At 28.1% G+C, this 21,019-nt stretch overlaps 1 protein-coding gene across 1 annotated transcript in view; it reads right to left on the bottom strand.

The window, feature by feature from the left end:
- LOC136091431 (uncharacterized) overlaps positions 1-19,733 on the bottom strand; it is a 47,503-nt gene extending 27,770 nt beyond the window's left edge. The window contains exons 1-2 of the mRNA XM_065819014.1: positions 19,502-19,733; positions 5,479-5,756 (exon numbers count right to left, since the gene is read on the bottom strand). Coding sequence (XP_065675086.1) covers positions 5,479-5,756; positions 19,502-19,613 — 390 coding nt within the window. The 5' untranslated portion in view covers positions 19,614-19,733. The remainder of the gene's footprint in view (positions 1-5,478; positions 5,757-19,501) is intronic.
- Positions 19,734-21,019: the final 1,286 nt, after the last annotated feature.

Below are 21,019 nucleotides of genomic sequence, written 5' to 3'. Positions count from 1 at the left end.
TTTTACCTTATAAATCTAAAATGCATAGTCCAACAAATTCACAAATCTCAGCTCCGTCATAACTGCCCATTACATCAAAGCAGTCATGTATGCTTTACTTTTTCCAAGCTTCTTATTAAAATAAAGTAAGGTTTTTCTGCAATGTTTTATTATACGGATTGTTTCTTCAGGAATAACTGTGTGGCTTTTTGCAAATTCAATTGTTTTATCTAAAATATTTGCAGTTATTGAAGGGTAAAAATCATTATTATCAAAGTGAATAAATTTACAGTCACTTTTAGTTTTGATTATGGAGAACCAATTTATAACATTAGCGGTATTTTTACATTATTGCAAATTTATTTAATTAATAAGAATATCATTAATTGCTTCCAATTTAATTTTGCTTATGTGTCCAATCTCACTTTTTATGGAAACCAATAATGTACAATATAGTTTATTTTGAAAATTTGTTTTATGGTCTTTTATTGTTACAAAGACTTGGACTGGAGCAATTGATTCGATTCTGTTATCAAAGTTTATTTTTTTAGCAATACTTTGCGCATCTAAACTAAATGCATTTCCCAAATTTTTAGGGCCTTTCTCATCAAAATTAGTGAAATTGTCGCGTAAAATTTTTTCATAGTTTTCTGTTGTGAGTTGGTAAATGTTATTTGATTTATTAGCAAAAACCAAAATATTAGGGTTTGAGGTATTTTTTGGAACATCTTACTTTAAATTCTGTTTGAAATTTGTTTTTTAGAGGGCCAAACTTTATTGTTTTAATTAAATACAATAAATCGTTTTTAAAATTTTCCAAATCAGGTAAAAATGGTGGGGCATTTTTTGTTTTGAATTCATAATTATCATTATCTTGGTTGTAATAAATACATATTCTGTGTTTGTATTTGGTTTTAAGAAAAAATGGGCTTTCTAACGAGTTCTTTTAATAAAAGGCTCAACTTTTTTAATCAAAGAAATAGTTAAACATTTTCATCTAATATAGGTATATTTTTCAACGAGTAAGTGAAATTATTAGTTTTCATATTTACAAGGAATGTTAAAATACAAATAAGAGTGCTCAACAAATGTTAATAAGGAGCCTAATACAAACTTACACAATTTTAAAATGTATTCTACAAAATAGAGGGCTCAATGTTTTTAAGGTGGTACATAGGTAAAAAAACCCTGAAAAAATCAATTTTAAAAAACATTTTTATTCAAAATTTACTCTAGATTCTATTTATGGTAATGTCTTTTAATAAAACCCTCTTTAAAGGCTTAAAATTTGAATTTTATACAGGTACTTTATTTTAAAGTTATAGCAACGCCGTTTGCAACAACATTTTACCCTTTAGCCTTTTTAAGGTACCCTTAAAAAGTAGTTTATTGTAATGATTCTGTTTTTATTATTCTTTTTAAAGACAGTGTGTATGTAGCTTTATATTAAGTTATTATATAATGACTAAACGATATAATTTCAAACCACTTATTACGCTTGTTAGTTTTAGAGAAACAGTATTTCTCAAGAACTGTTTTTTCTTGTTATAATATTTTTATATGGGTTCTTCTAAAAGAAGAGAAAAAAAAAGATCGTCTGTTCGAAAGTATTGGGGGCGTAAAAAATCAATAGATATATTTTTTTCAGAAACAGGATCGTTTCTAAATGTAAACAAAACATCAACACAAATAACAGCACCACTCATAATATCCGCTTCAGCATCAGCCAGGAAGCTGCATTCAGATTCGTCAATTATAAAAGAAACTGAAACTGTAAATGACATTGAATGTTATGTTTCAATTGACGCAGATATATTGCGAACAATTGTTAATTTGGTTGGAATATGCCCCAGTAGTCAAACAAAAGTGTATATTGCTCATGATATTAAATCAAAATAAGGGTTGTCACATTTATTTGTTTTGCATTGTGTTGTATGTAAATGGTCAAAAAACATGTATAGCTCTAAAGAGATTGCCAATCCTGATTCAAAGAGAGGAAGAAAAACCTTTGATTTTAATATTAGATTAACTGTAGCTCTTCGAGGATTGGTAAAGGACATAGTGCCATAGAGACATTTTGTAATGTCATGAGTTTACCAACGTATAATGATATTGTAGAAAAAAATTCACATTGCTTATTTAAAAGCTTGTTCTGAATCAATGTCTGTGGCATCTCTGCAATGTGTTGACAATGGTTTTGCAAGTGATACATCATTTAACAATGAAGGGAAGGTAATAAAAAATGTAACTGTTAGTGTTGAAGGAACTTGGCAGCTTCGCGGATTCTCTTCATAAAATAGAGTCGTTACTTTAATTTCTGACAATAAATGCATTGACACCCAAGTCTTAGCTGAAAATTGTAAATCTTGTAAATATTGGGAGACCAAAAAAGGATCCCCAGAGTACAATAAATGGTTTGTATCTCATACATGCCCAATTAATCATTTTGGTAGTTCTGGATCAATATAATCTGTCGGAGTGCTAGAAATGTTTAATCGTTCTTTTTCAAAATACCATTTACGCTATATAAAGTATCGAGGAGATAGCAAATCTTATAAAGCTAATGTAGATACTAATCCATACGTAGGTTATAAAGTTGAAAGGACTGAGTGTGTCAGACACGTACAAAAACGAGTAGGTGCACGGTTAAGAGCACTTAAGGTTTCATATAAAGGAAAGTTGCTGAGTGGCAAGAATTCGACAGGTTAAGGTAGAATGACTGAAAAAGTTATGAACAGTCTTCAAAATTAAAATGGAATATGCATAACACCGAACAAAGGTAATCTTTATGGTATGAAAAAATCAATCGCAGCATTAATCCATCACTGTTCAGAAAACAACAATGATGGCGACCGGCACAAATACTGCCCAAGGGATAACAACACTTGGTTTAAATATCAATTAGATAAACTAATGAAAACATCCAAATATAAAAAATCAATAAAAATACCAAAGGCTGTAAGTGAATTAATTTAGCCAATTTTCTCGTGGAAGGATTTAGGTGCTGACAGTTTACTTGAACGATGTCTAAATGGAGAAACAAAACGCAAATGATTCGCTATATAACCTAGTGTGGATGGGAGCCCCAAAATTTTTGATGTTGGTAAGACCATCATTGAAATAGCAGTTGCATCAGCTGTTTCGATATTTAATGATGAAGGAATTGGTATTTTGTCAGTTTTATAAAACTTAAACGTCTGTGAAGGATTTTTTTCAACTCGCGGTTTAAATCAGAAAAATAAAACCCGCATTCAGAAAATGAACATTAAAGTTAGTGACAAAGCTAAAAATAAAATGAAAGATATTGAGAGCAACTAGAAGAGGTTTTGATGACAAGATCAACGACAAAGAAGGCAAAGTTAATGGACAAGAAGAATTTTAAATTTAATATCATTTGTTTTTTGACTTTACATTTGATTTTCTCCACTCAAGGTATTTGGATCTTCTGGCAAGGATTCTGAGATAGGTACCGAAACTTATTTGATCAAATTTGGACCAAGTGTTCCCTGATATATTTAGAATGTGCTGAAATTCAGAAAATATTTTATATTTTATTTTAAAGAGTTATATTATTCAATAAAATTTTTTGTCGTATTTGTGGAGTACATCTGCGGTGGAGTAGTGTGAAGTAAATACTATGAAAACATTTTATTTTTAATTTCAGCACATAAAGTTCCATAAAGGCTTAACTTTGTGAAAGTTTCAGATGTTAACTCCTTTTCGTTGTTTAGTAATCTTTGCCAAAATATAGTACAATTTTTGCTAAAGTTGGCTTTAAATAGTCCTAAATAGGTACTTCAATTTTTTTTTTTATATCATTTCAAATGTCCAATAATGATTTAGAAGCATAAAATATCAAAAAAAAATACTAGGGTCAAAATACTTTTTCTAGGGTCTATTTGCTGGTTTATTGTCTTTTTATGTGATATTTTTCAGACATCGCAAAAAAGTTTATAACTTTTGGAGATGTCTGAAAACTTTTTGTATGAATATCCATTTTGGGAAAACACATTAACTAGAAACTCAACTTCATTCTAAATATTTTCAGAAAATTAAATTCCGTTTATAGACATTGTACCATCAACTGAAGAATGTGGGTTAGTATTAAAGAAAAATGGTAACGTTGAAAAAGCTGAATATTTGCGACAAAATGTAAACGAAACATTAAACAAGTTTTTAAATGTAAAATTAGCTAGTAATCCTTCTAAAAATTAAGCTTTATTGAGCTTTAAATGAGCTAAAAATGTCGAGAGAAATAAAGATATACCTTTTTGATCAAGCATGTGGATTTGCTCTTGATCTTAGATTTAGAATTAGCATTAAAAATAATTGTAACTATTGAGAACCAAAATTCTTAAAATCAACAAAATTTTTTAAACGTTTGAATTTCCACTAATCAATTTCTTCATATATAAGAATTTTCAATATATCGTATCGTATTTCCACTAATCAATTTCTTCATATATAAGAATTTTCAATATATCGTATTGTATTTCCACTAATCAATTTCTTCATATATAAGAATTTTCAATATATCGTAAGCAAGCAATTACTAATGTATTAGTTATGCCACATTCTTCAATTTCACCTGACAAAGCAATAAGTATTTTTAAATAATTTCTTTCAAGACCATATAAAAGGTGTTCAGAGCAAAATATTCAGAAGGAAGTTAAGTTTCTTCTTAATGTGTTTATACATTAAAATTAACTATGAGAACTTTTCGGCAGTTCTCATAGTTGATTTTCTGGAGGGCGGTATAATTTAAGTTGCTTGATTTTAAACTCTTTCAAACAAATCAATTTCATTCTTGTAACTGCGACCATTTTATTTTAAAGGTGACCATAATAAAACTGCAATCTCACAGTGGTCCCAATCAAGAAACAAAAACTAATAGAATATAAACACAACTAATAGAATAACGGAAAAAAACTGAAAATTTTAAGTCCCTGTGTAATAAGTTTAATAAACTCACAACATGTTTGTGAGTTTATTAAACTTATTATTTATGTTTTATTTTTGAGCTTAGAAGTTTCATTACTTTTGATTCAGCTTCTTTGATTTTATTTCTTTATTTTTTTTTTAGATATTTAGGCTATTCCATAAAGAATACCATTTTTTGCTCTTTTCTTTCTCTCATCTAATTCATTAATGGCTACACTTGTTAACATTAGCTCTATTGGCTTCTTATTTGTATACGGATAGACTACCTTGATTCAGCTTCTTTATTTATTTCTGACATTAGATTTTAAATGTTTTTGTCATTTTTAGTTTTTGTTGTTTCGAGTTTTTAATGTTTTAACTTTTTGTTGCTTCAAGTGTTTTTTAATCTTTTAAACTGAAAACTAGTAGTAGATTTATTAGATACCACTAAATAAATTTTTTAATTAAAAATATAGCATGAAGTAATGTAACATTAAATGCAGTTAAAGCCTTGTACAAATACTATACAAGAACCTATAATATTGTTAAAATTAAATAATAAAAATTTAAAATACTAGCCTGATCTCCAGAACCTAAAAGGGGCATTACCACAGTTAAATCATTTTTTCCTAACGCAACAAGTGTCCCAAACACTTCTGCTATAGATCTTGTTGGGTTTAGGAAACTTCCTTCATAACATAATATTCTGTTCATGGGTGAATTATTAAGTTGTTTTGACCACCAAGAGGAATATACTTTACAAACTTCTTCTTTATTTTTAGATAATTCTGCAACTGATACCTTCAAATCTCTATATAAAGCCCCAATCACAGATCCAGGTGAAGGTTCATAATCTCCTGAAATAAAATAAATATAAAATTGTATTTATTTAATACTATTAACAAATTTATTACAAATTGCAATTACTCATATCATAATCATATATAAACAATTTTCAATCTCCAAGAAAATTCTGAATCTAAAATAAAACACAGAACATCAACAAATTATTACAGGTTAAAGTACTGTATAAATACATTTATTCTACTGCATAAACGCCCTAAAAAGAAAGTTATATAGCAATATTAATGAGAGCATATATAACATTAAAAAGAACAAATGTAAGCCATTTTGGCAATCACAACAATTGTGAATGCCAACATGGGAACTTTTAAGGCATCACAACAATTGTGATGCCTTCCCATAAAATTATTAAACATTCCCTTAAAATTATGAAAAAATTATTATTATAAAATCATATATATTAAACATATATATTAAAAACTTGTTATGATTTTTTTATAGCTTAGAAGTTTTTCTTGGAAACATACTATATTTACATGCATATATATATATATATATATATATATATATATATATATATATATATATATATATATATATATATATATGTATATGTGTATACAAATTTTGCTTACAAATAAATTTGCAATATTTACATCATGTTTTTTACATTTAAGCTTACAAACTTCTTAAAATACCAATAAATGATAAAGCCCATATATATATATATATATATATATATATATATATATATATATATATATATATATATATATATATATATATATATATAAACAAAATGATGCGCAAATTTTTTAATATGCAATTGTAGATACCTAAATTAGTTCAAAATGGTTGTAAAAAAATTAGTTGGTAAGAATGTTCTATTTCTTAGGATATTTCTCTGGATTGTTATTATCATGGATCTCACCCTTGAAGACATGCTCCCTGGTTTGTGTAACACTGCTTCCAACTATACTTAAACATGTTCATTTTTCAGATGGCCAGAAACCAGACGTTTAACATCCACCAGATAAAATTTACAAGTACGAATTACAATTTACATGACCTTATATATAGATATGCAGAAATCAAGTTTAATGAAAACAAATTTTGTGCTAAAAATTATATGCCTTAATTGAATACAAAGATACACAAAGTTTTTACATTAAACTATTATTAATTACTAAACTAACAATACTATTTTAAATTATTTTAATTACTTTATAATAAAAGCAGAAGAACGCTAATAATGCTGTTTAGTGTCAATAGGGACTCTAGTTTTGCGTCAGTTACTACTTACAGACACAACTTTATTTTTTTTATAATTTCATATTATTTTATTTATTTTGGCTTTATTTATAATTTTGTTTTAAATTAACATTTTAAAGATGATTTTATGAACCAGAAAATAAGACTAACAATTTGTTGAGTAAATATTTTGAATAGTTCCTAATTTAATTAGTTGATTTGATGCCATATGCACAGCAGCCTTCACTAAATGTCAAAAAGTCAACAATTTACAAATCTGCAAAAAAGCCATGTTCACACAGGTGAACAGTTTGGCAGATTTGTATGTTTTTTTGGAAATTTGCATGTTTTAAATATTTTATAATCAGAAATAAATTAACACTCTATTAAACCACTATATGAACATGATTTTGAGTTTGTCTTATTGCAGTTGAAGATGTTTTGAATTACATTACAAGAGATGTTTCTTTATTACTATTACAGAGAAACTTAAAAAAGAGATCAAAAAAGTTAGATACTTAATGGGTATATTTAGTGATGCCAGTGAATACCTATTTAATACATATTTTGTGATGCCAGTGAATACCTAATGCATATATATATATGTATATATATATATATAATATATATATATATATATATATATATATATATATATATATATATACATATATATATATATATATATATATATATATATATATATATATATATACATATATATATATATATATATATATATATATATATATATATATATATATATATATATATATATACATATATATATATATATATATATATATATATATATATATATATATATATATATATATATATATATATATATATATATATATATATATATATATATATATATATATATATTCAGTGGTTGAAGAGGAGGATGGAGACATAAAATGCTGATATCTCTTGCAGCATATTAAAAAATGTTTTTTTACTACTTTCTAACATTCAAGATTAAAAAAAAAAATTATTTTATTAAAATATTTTTTATATAATAAGGTAAAAAAAAAATCAATTCTTCGGACAGCAAAGGTGATGGTGCAGCTCCCTCTTAGGTATCTCTGATTATGTTTGGGAATCAGTGGTAGTAGAACCACATTTCAGTTCTATTTTTGTAACTTGGACATTAACAACAATTTTATTCTAGAGCTTCGTTTTCTAAAAGTTAGGGGGAGGGGAGGGGTTAGCCCATTAAGTTGCTCAATATTCTAAGTCAGTGTATGTAATTATCACTCTAAAGTATGATGTAGTATAGTTAAAGTTAATTTATAATTTTCATACAAGTCTTACTCATTTTTATAAACATTTTTAAGATTAAAACTTTTTAGATGCTGTGTTATTAAAAGTGGGTGTGTTCTTACCAACCCGCCCAATCAAATTTCTAAGAAAGATCTCTGATATTTGCTGGTGGTTTGTAATAAAATAAAAATTAATAAGTTAATCAAAATTTTAATGGAAAAATATATTTTACTAGATGGTAATAATAGTTGTTTAGTGCTGCCCCCTAATCTTCTAAATGTGCACAGTAGCGAGAGATAAAACCTCATAAGTTTTTGTATATTTGCTTAATTTTAGTGGTTTTTTTATTTTTAAAATAATGTATTAAGAGCCTTTCATGTAACAAAAATCAAAACTTATCATCAAATATAATATTTCAGTTTTTAATCAAATGAAAATTTTGCCAAATAATGCCATACCTAGACATAATCCCACATTGTTTGACTGGAAAGGGCACCCAAACTAATGCGCCAAAAGTAAAAATGTCATAAGTTATAAATTTAGATAATAATTAAGTTCAACATTATTTAATAAAAGCAAGTAAACATGTAATAAAATAGTCTTTTTGTTAGTTTTACATTACATTTAAATAACTATAATTGAAATGGTGAACTTTATCAATGTTACATACTTACATTTTATATAAATATAGAATTATTTTTAGGTGAATTAAAGGAATAAATTTTATATCAGTAAACATTTCATTGTGTTGTTAGCGTATTTATAAGCATTGCATTTTAATTTGATTTTAAACAATGTTCTTTTAAATCTTTTAAACAATTATTAAACTATAAAATAAATTTCAATGGAAATCTAAATTTTTTATTTTAAAAACATATTTCTTTTTTATTTATATATTATCTATATCAAAATTTTTTTTATACATAACATGACAAACTATATTTATTTATTTTTAACTTTATTTTTAACTTTACTTATATTATTATTTATATATTTTAAAATATTTTTATATATAACATAATAAACTTCGGTTTGCTTTATCAAAACTCAGCTGTTTTAGTTTGTTTGTTATTTTTACGTATTTAATAAACCATTTTTAATAAAGATTGTAAACAATCTGTAGAACTTTTTTTTTAACTTTTTACGAACAGAAACATAAAGTTAATAAAGAATGCAAATTAAATCAGAAAAACAAGATGAAGGGAGCGAATTCCAACAAACTGATGTTAAAGGACAAGAAACTTGACAAAAAGAGTTTGTAGAGCACTTAGAAACAGTTGCAGATATAGGATAAGATTTAATTAATTGTTAGTAACATAAAAATGACTTTTAGTTGATGGCACAAGAGACGCAGGCTCTTTACAGCAGAGCCCATTATAGTATTTAACGAAAAGAAAAAGATACAAATCATCATGATGATATGATAATTGTTGAAGTTTGGCTGCTAGGGCAGATCTAACTATATTTACAATGCATTTTTGCAGTTTGTCTAAATGAGAAAAGGCATCAGTCGAAGTTCCGCTCCAGATACGGCAATAGTATTCTATATAAAGACAGGTTAGAGATTTATAGAGATAAAGAATAGAACTCAGAGTAAAAATGTGCGTGCACGATAAAGAAATGCATCTTTAGCAGATGCTAATTTTACAATTGATTTTATATATTTTTTCCAAGAAAAATTGGAAGTAAGAGTTAATCCTAATAGACGAAGGGTAAATGACTTATTGAGTAGATTACCGTTCATAAACATAGGAAGAGCTAGATAACATTTTAGCAATTTTGATTCACCTAGATAACAATATTGATTAGCTTAAAAAAATGTGTTTAATCTGAGTTAAAATTCTGCAGCCACTAAGAGCCTCATGCTGGAGCAGAAGTGAGATCTATTTTAAGCTGAAATGCCCCCGTTGAGCAATCAGAAAGTGTTGGCTACTTATTGAGACCTGAATAAATGGTAGTATCATCAGCAAACAACGCCACTCTAGATGTGAGAATTTCTGAAAGATTGTTAAAGTAAATTTAAAAAATTATAGGGCTAAACATAGAACCTTGAGGAACACCTGAAGTTACAGAAAATAAAGAAGTGTATGATAGAGGAAAGAAAGAAGGGATTAAAAAGGAAAGAATCAATTTTTAAGATGTACCTGATACATCGTAAGAAGAGAACTTATGGAGAAGACCAGCATGTTAAATTTTATTAAAAGCATTAGAAATGCAGAGAGCAATAATAACTTAACTGTCCACATCTATCTTATCAGCAATAAACCTATTGATTATAACTGTTCACAAAACAGCAGTAGAACAAGAAGATCAAAATCCGTAATGATAATCAAAAAGTAGGTTTTTAAATATAGGGTATGAAATTAAGTGTTTGATAATTAACTTGCTTATGATAGTAAGAAGACAAATGGGACACAGTAATTAAAGTCAAATTACACTCCGAATTTTTGAAAAACAGAGATTAAAAATGCCATTTTCCAGCAGGCCGTAAAACAAGACTCTTAAAATTACTTCTTAAATAGTTTTGAAATAATATGCTACAGTTCCGGAGTACAACTTTTGAGATAAAATACGAGATTTTGTGACCTGAGAAAAAAGGACTTTCGCGTTTACCAAACCTACTTACAATGGTTTCTAGCCATAGTACACAGACGTCTGTTATCTGGACAATTGTTTTGGTGATAGATATGAAAGTAATTGCTACTATTGGAATGATATATATGTATATATATATATATATATATATATATATATATATATATATATATATATATATATATATATATATATATATATATATATGTATATATATATATATGTATATATATATATATATATATATATATATATATATATTTATATATATATTTATATATATATATTATTTAGTATTGTTTTTAATTTATGTCAAAAAAAAGTAATTCATTGTTAAGTTTTAGTCTAAAATTATATTTATATATGTACACATAAAATACATATGTTACCCATGAGTTTTGATTAATTGAATAAAATTGATTTTAGCAATATGCACAATGTAAAACAGCATTGGACGATTTCTCAAAGAAACTTAATTGTGGATTTGGTAAATAATGGTAAGATCTACAGAGAAGTTAATAAGCAGACTGGAATTCCTTTTTGAACATTCGGCAACATTATAAAAAAGTATAATTTGAATGGGACTGCAACTGGCATTGAAGGAAGAGGCCGCAAAAAAAAAGCATCTGTTGCCATTGATAGAAATATTATCTTAAAAGTCAAGCAAAGCAGATTTGAAGTTGTGCAAAAGTTTGTAGACAAGATTAAAAAAGCCCAAAAAATTACGATATCAGCTCAAACTATCCGAAAGAGAATCCGAGAGCATGGATTTTATGATTAAGTGGTAAAAAACTCTATTTGACTCAAAAAAATCGGACACAACAAATATTATTTGCATGTCGACAAGAATATTAAGTACTGGAAGAAAGAAACTTGGAGTAATGAATCCAAATTTCACCTGATTTCATATGATTGAAAGCAAGATGTTATGTGAAAAATAGACGTGGCATATAAACTGAGTTGCGAGGGATAGTAAAACATTGAGGTGGAAATGTCATGGTGTGGGATCAATGGCGCGGCAAGGAGCTGGCAAACACATTTTATTGATTCAACAAGAAACACCAATTCGTTCATAACACAAAGTTATGTAAGAAGCATATTTGTCAACAGGAAGGCAAAAGATTTCTACATAAGGGCCATCACAAAGAAAATCACGGATAGAGTCCCTGTCTGCTTTAAGGTACTTGTAGGAGATGATGATGATATTCAGATTCTAATGATGAATAAGAACGAAATAATAGTTTTAGAGCAATCAAACTGTGATCAGAAGCACCCTTAGGTAAATGGGGAGAAACTGAACACTGACTAGGATCAGAAACCAGACTTAAGTCGAGTAGAGAAGGTAAATGATTCGGTTTGTTTGGAAAACAAGCCTGAAAGTTGACTGTTTGAGCTAGAGATTGAGAAAGACAATATTTGTGGGCTTTAATGCCTGCAAAGTTACTGACACTATAGCGAAGTGATTCAGTGTAATGAGCAAAAGAATAGAAAAGCATATAAAGGAATAGCCTGTGGATTCAAACCTAGTTTCCTTTCATATAGATGAATTCTTACGAATGTAAATGACCAGGCCAATCCTGTGTCTATTGAAGTCTTAAAAAATTAAAGAAAGATAACTATCAACACCAAATTCACAAGATGAGACAGCTGAACTCAAAGTAGTCTTGCAAGGAGCAAGTAGGTCTAGTGAACATTGCAAGAGATAAGACTTAACAGTTGAAAAGTTACTTCGAAGACCACGAATATAAGTGAATAATAGGCTTAGAGAACATGGTGATAACGATGATTTATTGTATTTTATAGTTTTTGTTACTTTATTAATTTTTAAATTTCTTAAATAACTTGACTCAAAGCATAGATAATAGTACTCATTACACTGCTTAATAGCCTAAGCCATTGCCTCATTACTATTATTAAACCCTGGGCCGTAACAAAGCGCTCCAAATATGGCCTTGGCTATGCGCAGCAAAAGTAAAAGCAGGGACACCATCCATGAACAATACGGTGCTGTTGATACTTTAATATTTTTCAACTGTTGATGGAATTAGCCTTTCTGAGAGGTTCCACAGAGTTCGGGAAACCTGACTACCAGCCAGCCTAACAACCACAAAACTGAGTTTAAGAGCTGTACCCTCATTAGAAAATAATAGTATGAGTTGCTTAGTCATAACAGAGACATGCAAAACTCATGCATCGAGCCAGCATTGAACATCCTAAACCAGAAACAATTTATTAAAAATACATTTGTGCGAGCCTAATAGATAAAGAAGGGGTGTAAGGCTGGTTGACAGATAGAATCTGTTTTCCCCTTAAAGTCACTAATATTCCTGGTCTTCAAAGTAATTTTTTATCTGTTGAGTCTTATCTCTTGAAAAGTTTACCAGACCTACTTGCTCTTTGTGAGACTGACTTGCGTTCAGCTGTCTCATATAGTGAACTTAGTGTTTACGGCTTTCTACCTTTATTTCGTAAAGACTCCAATAGCCACATGCTTGGCCTGGGCATTGACATTCCTAAAAATTCACCCATTTGTTGGGAAACTAGGTTTGAACAAACCAACAATACTTTTATGTGCTTTTTTTTAGCACAACTTCACTCTTTCGCCTTTTTTTTTGTTCTATGTTGCTCTCCTTTGTCTCAAGACTGCAGTCTTTTTGATCTTATTTCTAATCAAATTGACCAAACTGTGTCTTTATTGTTGTAGCTGTCAACTTTAATGCTCATCACACTGAATGGCTTGGCTCTTGTGTCAGTGACTCTGCAGGTGTTAAGGCCCACAACTTTTACCTCAATCTCTAAATCAAATAGTCAAATTTCAGTATCGATTTTCAGACAATCTAAATCATTTACCGGCTTTTCTCGACATATTTCTTGTTTCTGATCTTATTCAGTGCTCATTTTATATACATTTACCCTTAGGTGCTTCTGAATACGGCTTGATCTCTGTAAAACTAGTATATAACTCATCATCACAATCTAAAAATCATCATACCTCTTACAACTACCTGGGAATCCGTGATTTTTTTCACGATGGCCTTTGGATAACTTCTTGGAGCCAGGCTGGCAATCCTTTATTCTCTCTCAACAATCCCAAATCAAACTTGACTCTCTCCATGGTATTCCTCACATTCCGCTGCTGCATTTTCCAATCAAAACCATTACTTTCATATCTATCAGCAAAACATATCTTCGGAAAACGGATGTCTGTTTACTATTGCCAGAAACCGTTGTAAAAAGGTTTTGTCTAAATTTCTGCAGAACCTCTAACAGTATCAATAATAAGGGACATATTTGTTAACCCACCTCTCTTGTATGGTTTACATTTTGTCGCCTTACCTTAAGACAAAACTGAACTGCTTGCTAAGAACATTTCATAAATATTGTCTCTCGATTCCACTAGTTGCGTTCTACCTAATTTTGCAGTCAAACAGATTGATCCATGGCTTGATATTCGTATCACTCCAACTTTTGTATCTAATGTGATTTCCTGCTTAGACTTTTCTACATCATGTGGTCCGGGCAACCTACCTGTTAAAATCTTGCATAAGAGTTCTCCAGAGCTGTCGTCTATACTTTCAAACCTGTTTAACAAGCGCTTATCAGAGTCTTGTTTACCAGATTGCTGGACAGAGGCATCTGTTATCCCTATTTTCAAAACATATGTTGAGTGATCTGACTCGTCTAACAACCATCCCATTAGTCTACTTCCTATTATAAGCAAGATTTTTGAGTTTTTATTTAAAAAACCATTAATCTCTCATTTTCAGATCCTCAATATGAATTAACATATCAATATTATAATCAGATCATCAATATGAACTTCGATTTTCTCGTTCCACAGAATTTGTTAACGGTAAAAACCGTTTGGTTTTTACCGTTATCGTGCATTAGATAGAGGTGAAGAAGTTAAGGCTATTCCTCTTGAAATTTCTAAAGCTTTTAATAAGGTTTTGCATTCTGGTTTTCTCTGTAAGCTTTCTTCTTAGAGTGTGTCAAGAAACATCTTGAAGATTATTGAATCCTTCCAAACCAATATGTACTTCCTTCCCGTAATATAAAAGTTGTCCTTGATGGACAGTACTCTTCTTTATTTCCTGTAACTTCAGGGGTTCCTCAAGGATCTATCCTTGGCCATATACACTCTTTAATTTATATTAATGATATTCCGGATATTAGTTCAGATAAAACTCAAATTGTTTCAGCCGATCGTTTTTGCAATAATTTAGATAACTCCATGAGTCATCTACCCTTTATCTTCTAGGATGAACTTTTACTTCCAATTTTTCTTGAAAACGATATGTCAAATCCATTGCAAAATTAGCATCTGCTAAGGTTGCACTTCTTTTTCCTGCTTAACACTTTTTTACTTTAGATTCTATTCTTTATCTCTATATTGCTCAAATCCGTCCTCATATGGAATTCTGTTGCCATATCTGGGGATGTTCAAATAATGCATTTTCTTTTTTAGACAAGGTGCCAAAACGCATTGTAAACGTTGTTGGACCAGCTCTTGCAGTCAACCTCTTAGCATAATCACATCGTGATAATGTTGCTTCTCCTTCTCTTTTCTACAAATGCTATAATTGACACTGCTCTCAAGAGCTAGTGTCTCTTTTGCAATCTCAAAAAATTCATTTTTGTGTTACTTGTCACTCAATTAAGGGCTCTAAAAAGTGCTCTTCATCGTGTTTTCCTGATTCATATAACTTGCAAACCTTTAAGTCGTCAAAATGTTTAAGTATATATTTATATATATATATATATATATATATATATATATATATATATATATATATATATATATATATTTATATATATATATATATATATATATATATATATATATATATATATATATATATATATATATATATATATATATAAATTGATTTTATTAAAAAAGGCAGCGTTTAACTATTTAAAAATATTTAAAAATAGTTATACGCTGTCTTTTTTATTAAAATCAATTTATTTATAAACATATTGTACAACAAGACATGACTTTTAAAAATTTTAATACTGCTCATTACGGCAAAGAGATTTATAATGAAACGAAAAAATACAAAATTTGAAGATACGAAATGCAATTGCAAAAAATCATCTTGTTTTCTTCAAAAATGTATATCAAATAATATAATTTCAAATTCAAAATATAATGAAAGAATACAGAAAAAAGTTATTAATTTATGCTCGAAAGGAAGCAAAAGAAAGATTATATTCAAGTAAGAAATTAATTTATGAGTTAAATTTATATCTCCAATCACACGTTAGATCTAATGATTATGAGTTAATTAATAATATAACAAATAAGTCTAAGAATTTTCATTATTTAAAAAAAAAAAAACTGAAATGAAAGAAAAATACTATAAAATGCAAAATAATATCAATTATAAAATCAGTTTTAAAAAAAGCTTCCTAATCGAATTTTAAAACCAGCTATACTAAATTTAACAAATATTAATCTGGATAAAGTAACTACTGAACTACTTAATCTTGGTCCAAAGTTTTTCCCACAAAAGAATATTTCTTATATGGACATCATCACTAATAATGAAACTTGCGCCTTAGAACTTGAACAACAAAATAAACAAAAACAGTTTTGTTCGTCGACAAAACTGTTCGAAAATCCTAACTAGATCTTTAAAACTAAAGTTAAAAGATAATTTAACAAAACAGCAACGCTTTTCTTTACAAAACCTAAAAAAGCATTCACATCGAAAGATATGTCCATTTGATAAAGGAGCAGGTTTTGCTTTATTAAACTAAAATCAAGCAAAAGATAAATTAGAAGAACAAATAAAATATAGTAAAGTTATTGATTACAACCCAACACCCACATTCACCACTAAATTTCAGAACTGTTATGTAAATTAAGAAAAAAGGGTAAATTAGACAATGGCACTTACTTTAAAATGTATCCATCAGATTGCGTTCCACCTAGAATCTATGGAATGATTAAAGCTCACAAACCAGAAAAAAAACTTCCTAATGCGTCCTGTTGTTTCCACTATTAACACACCACCTTATGGAACATCAGAGTATCTGGTTAAAATCATTCAACCAGCATTAAATAAAAATACAACTCGACTAATTAACTCAAGCAGTTTTGTCAACGATGCTAAAGAATGGAAGATAGTCCCTAATGAAATTCAAGTTTCTTTTGATGTAGTAAATTTATTCCATATTTACCGATAGATGAAGCTATACCGGTTATTATTAGCATATTGAACGATGATTTAGAGGATAAATTAACTCTTTTAGATATACACAAGTTAATTGAACTAAGAAAGTCTTACTTTTTATATGAAGATAAAATCCGAGTTATACCTAATTCAGGTCCAATTGGTTTATCATTGATGGTAGTCATGACTGTAGCATTTTTGCACAATATAGAAAAAAGAGCCCTTAATATAGCCTTTTATAATTCATTCCAACCAATAACTTACAAAAGATATGTAGAATATACGCATGCTCGCTTCGATTCAAATGAAAAACACGAACTGTTCCTCAAAACTTTAAATGAGCAAAACCCCTACATAAAAAATACTGTTGAACTTGAAAACAGAAGAAAACAACTTAACCTTTTTGATATATCTATTAAAAATACAATGAACGGATTTTATGAATTTCAAATACACCGTTAGGATGCAATAACCAATGTTCAAATAAAACAAAACTCTAACATCAACCCAAGCACAATTCTGGCGTCTTTAAAGGGTTTCTTTGTAGAGCAAAACAAATCTGCTCTTAAAAAAACCTCTCACAAGAAATTGATTTCCTCATAGATACATTTTTAGAAAATGGCTATAACAAAAGTAATCTTATTAAAATAACGAAAAACAATTCAGACCGCGTTTCGAAAAATACTACATCTAAACAATTAAATTAGCAGTTTGTTAAACTATCTTGGATACCTACTACTGGCACTAAATTCCGAAGAGAGTTTAAAATAAAACATAAGAGTTATTTTTACTTCACCTCCCAATTTAAATAACATACTATGTAACAACAAAACAAAACTACCACCGAACTCGAATCCGGGTGTTTACAAGCTTAAATGCTCATGCGGAAGTATATACATTAGTGAGACCAAAAAGAAAACCATTTCAAGAATTTGCGGAACACAAAAGAAAGTGCGGAACACAAAAGAGCCTGAGAATTCGACACAAGATAAGTATTGGACAAACTGTTTTAAATAGAGATGACGGGGATAATGTGAAAACAAAAACTTGGGGAACAATACTAACATACATATACAAAACAAGCTAACATACATAAACAAAACTCAGTAATTTATGACGTCACAAGCCTATACACACATATATATATAAATATATATATATATATATATATATATATATATATATATATATATATATATATATATATATTTATATATATATATATATATATATATATATATATATATATATATATATATATATTATATATTTTACAAACATTATGTTGATGACATCTTTGCCACATTCTTATCAGAAAATGGTTCACGACATTTGCTGACCTTGTTAATAAAATAATTCAATATCTTTTACTATGGAAAGGAAAAGGAACCTAATATCTCTTTATTGGACATTAATATAAACAAAGAAAGTAGTTATGTAACTCCGTTTTTCATAAGAAGACATATTCAGGTCTTCGTGTTTCCTTTTGTAGTTTCATCTCTTTTTCACACAAGGTAAATTGAATTAAATGGTTATTTGATTTAACCTGTAAAACTATTAATATTATTAGTTTTCATGCTGACATTAAAAATATTTTTAACACTCCCAAATGCAAAATGGATCCAACTTGGCTTTTAAATAAAATTCTTATCTTACCAAAAAAGCTATTTCTATTAAACAATAGAAATCCAAAAACCAAGAAATTATGAAAAACTACTTTATAATTCCTTATGTTGGTAATATATCTGATCAAAGGTGTTTTTTAATAATAGAGTTTAAACTCTTAAAAAACATTGTATTTCTATAAACTTTAATTTTTACATCCTTAAAAATTTGTAACATGTTTTCACTAAAAGATCCTCTTCCTGTAGAGTTCATATCATCTGTTGTTTATAAATTTGCTTTTGCAGGATTCAGTTCCTGTTATATAAACGAAACTTCTTGCCACCTTACAACACAAATGATTAAACACTGCAAGAGAAACAAAAACCAACACATATACAAACATCTCAATGCCAACAAATATTGTTTTAATAATTATAATAATTAATGTTTCTTGATATTGGATTCTGTCTCCAATAAGCTTGAGCTTACGATTAAGAAAAGTTTGTTCATTGAACGAAAAAATCCAGATATGAATAAACAGTTTAACTAAAATAAAATATCACTTTTCACATAAGATTTATCAATATATTAATCGTTAGCATTTTGTTAAATAATTTAATAACACTTTTATTGTATCTTTTGCTATAATAACTATGTTTTGCTATAATAACTATATTTTGCTATAATAACTATATTTTGCTATAATAACTATACAAATAATTATGTACGAATTTTGAGTAAAAATTGTATATGGATATTTAACTTGAAAATTGTATATGGATATTTAACTTAAAAATTTTATATGGACCCAATTCAGAAATTGTTACCTACATTTCTTTTTGAATAGAAAATTTATTAAAACATTTAATAATTTTAATGAAATTATTAATATAAAAAACCTGGAAAAGCAGAAATGACAAGTACATCGTATTCTTCTATTTCAGTGATATTGCCAACATATAATTCTATTTTACTACTCGCACAAACATCTAAAGAACTAACTTTTTTCATGCCTTTATAGAAGTTTTCTGATTCTCATTAAAAAAAGCTTTGATTTAAAAGCTGTAAGAAGTTTAACAAACCATCTTTTCAAGACGTTTGCTGAGGTTTGTAACGATTTAGTAATAAATCGTGGGCTATTTAATAAAATGCACTATTTTTTTCTCAGAATCTTTTCGGAGAAAAGATTCTGAGAAAAACATAATTCAATTAGTTGTTGTTTTACACAGCATTTTACAAAAACAATTTAATACACTTTTAAAATAAAAAGTTTTTATCGTCAGTATGAATAAGCTATTATTGAATAATTGAATTCCTTAATTATGAATTCACATGATTTTGTCAGCGTATTATATCAAACCAAGAGTTTTAGACTCATTAATATTGTTTGTGTCATTTTCTCTAAACTATAAAGAAACTTTCCTTTTTTCTTAAAAAAACTTAAGAAAAATACGTTAATCTACTTATTTAGGCATTTAAGTTACGCCAACCGTCTCCAGAATTGTTTACACAATTTGTAACATATAATATTTTTCTATAAGGTATATGAGGTATAGAAGTATTAAGATTTTATTTTATTTTTTTACAGACAAAGGATCCGAAAACGAGAAAAAACTGCGTCGGAGTCGAGAAAAAATCGGAGTTTCGATAATATTTTGTTATAGATCAAAAATTTTAACTATCAAGTTGATAATTAAATATTGTTCTTGTGTTTTTTTTTTTTTACGATTTATAATTCATTATAAACTTTTAAAAAACTTATATTTTAATATTTTCTTAGTACTTAAATCTTTTTTTTATCACAATTTTTTAACGAACAAGTTTTATCCAATAAATGGCTTTCTAACCGGCATCGGTCAGTAAAAAGGCGTGAACTTTCAGTTAAATACCCTTCCGCGGTGCTTAGATATGATACTCAACTTCATCATCCAACATACAGCTGTCCGTAGTTTTATCTGCAATATTTTCACTATTTATACCAAATGCTTTTAATTTTTCCGTTATCAAAATGTTTATAGTTTAAGCAAAGCTTGGAGATGGCAATCTCACCATTCCTAAACAATACGTTCTGTCGTGATGAGCATTTAAATTGTAGTATCTTCGACCACTATTGCTATACCACTCGTCACCTGTTATTCCAAACTTTTCGCCTTTTGATCTCAAGGAAGCCAATTCAGTAATCATTAAATATTTGGCTTCAGCATCAAACATCCTATTTTTTTCTGAAATTGTGGACGCTGATTTTAAAAAGCATTCTTAGTGTTTCAGATTGTGTTATGGACCTAATCAAATACCTATTAACAACTGTTAACTTGGTAAGAAGATTGTTTAACGGCATCTTAATCAAAACTGGTTTGGAACTGGATGGTTTTAAATTTATTTTCTCGAAACTTTTGACGTGTCCAATTAGACCGTTT

This window comes from Hydra vulgaris, chromosome 15, assembly GCF_038396675.1.
Source record: "Hydra vulgaris chromosome 15, alternate assembly HydraT2T_AEP".
NCBI classification, from domain to species: Eukaryota; Metazoa; Cnidaria; class Hydrozoa; order Anthoathecata; family Hydridae; genus Hydra; species Hydra vulgaris.
Note: the sequence above shows the minus strand (reverse complement) of the source record. Positions and strands in the feature narration are given on the sequence as shown.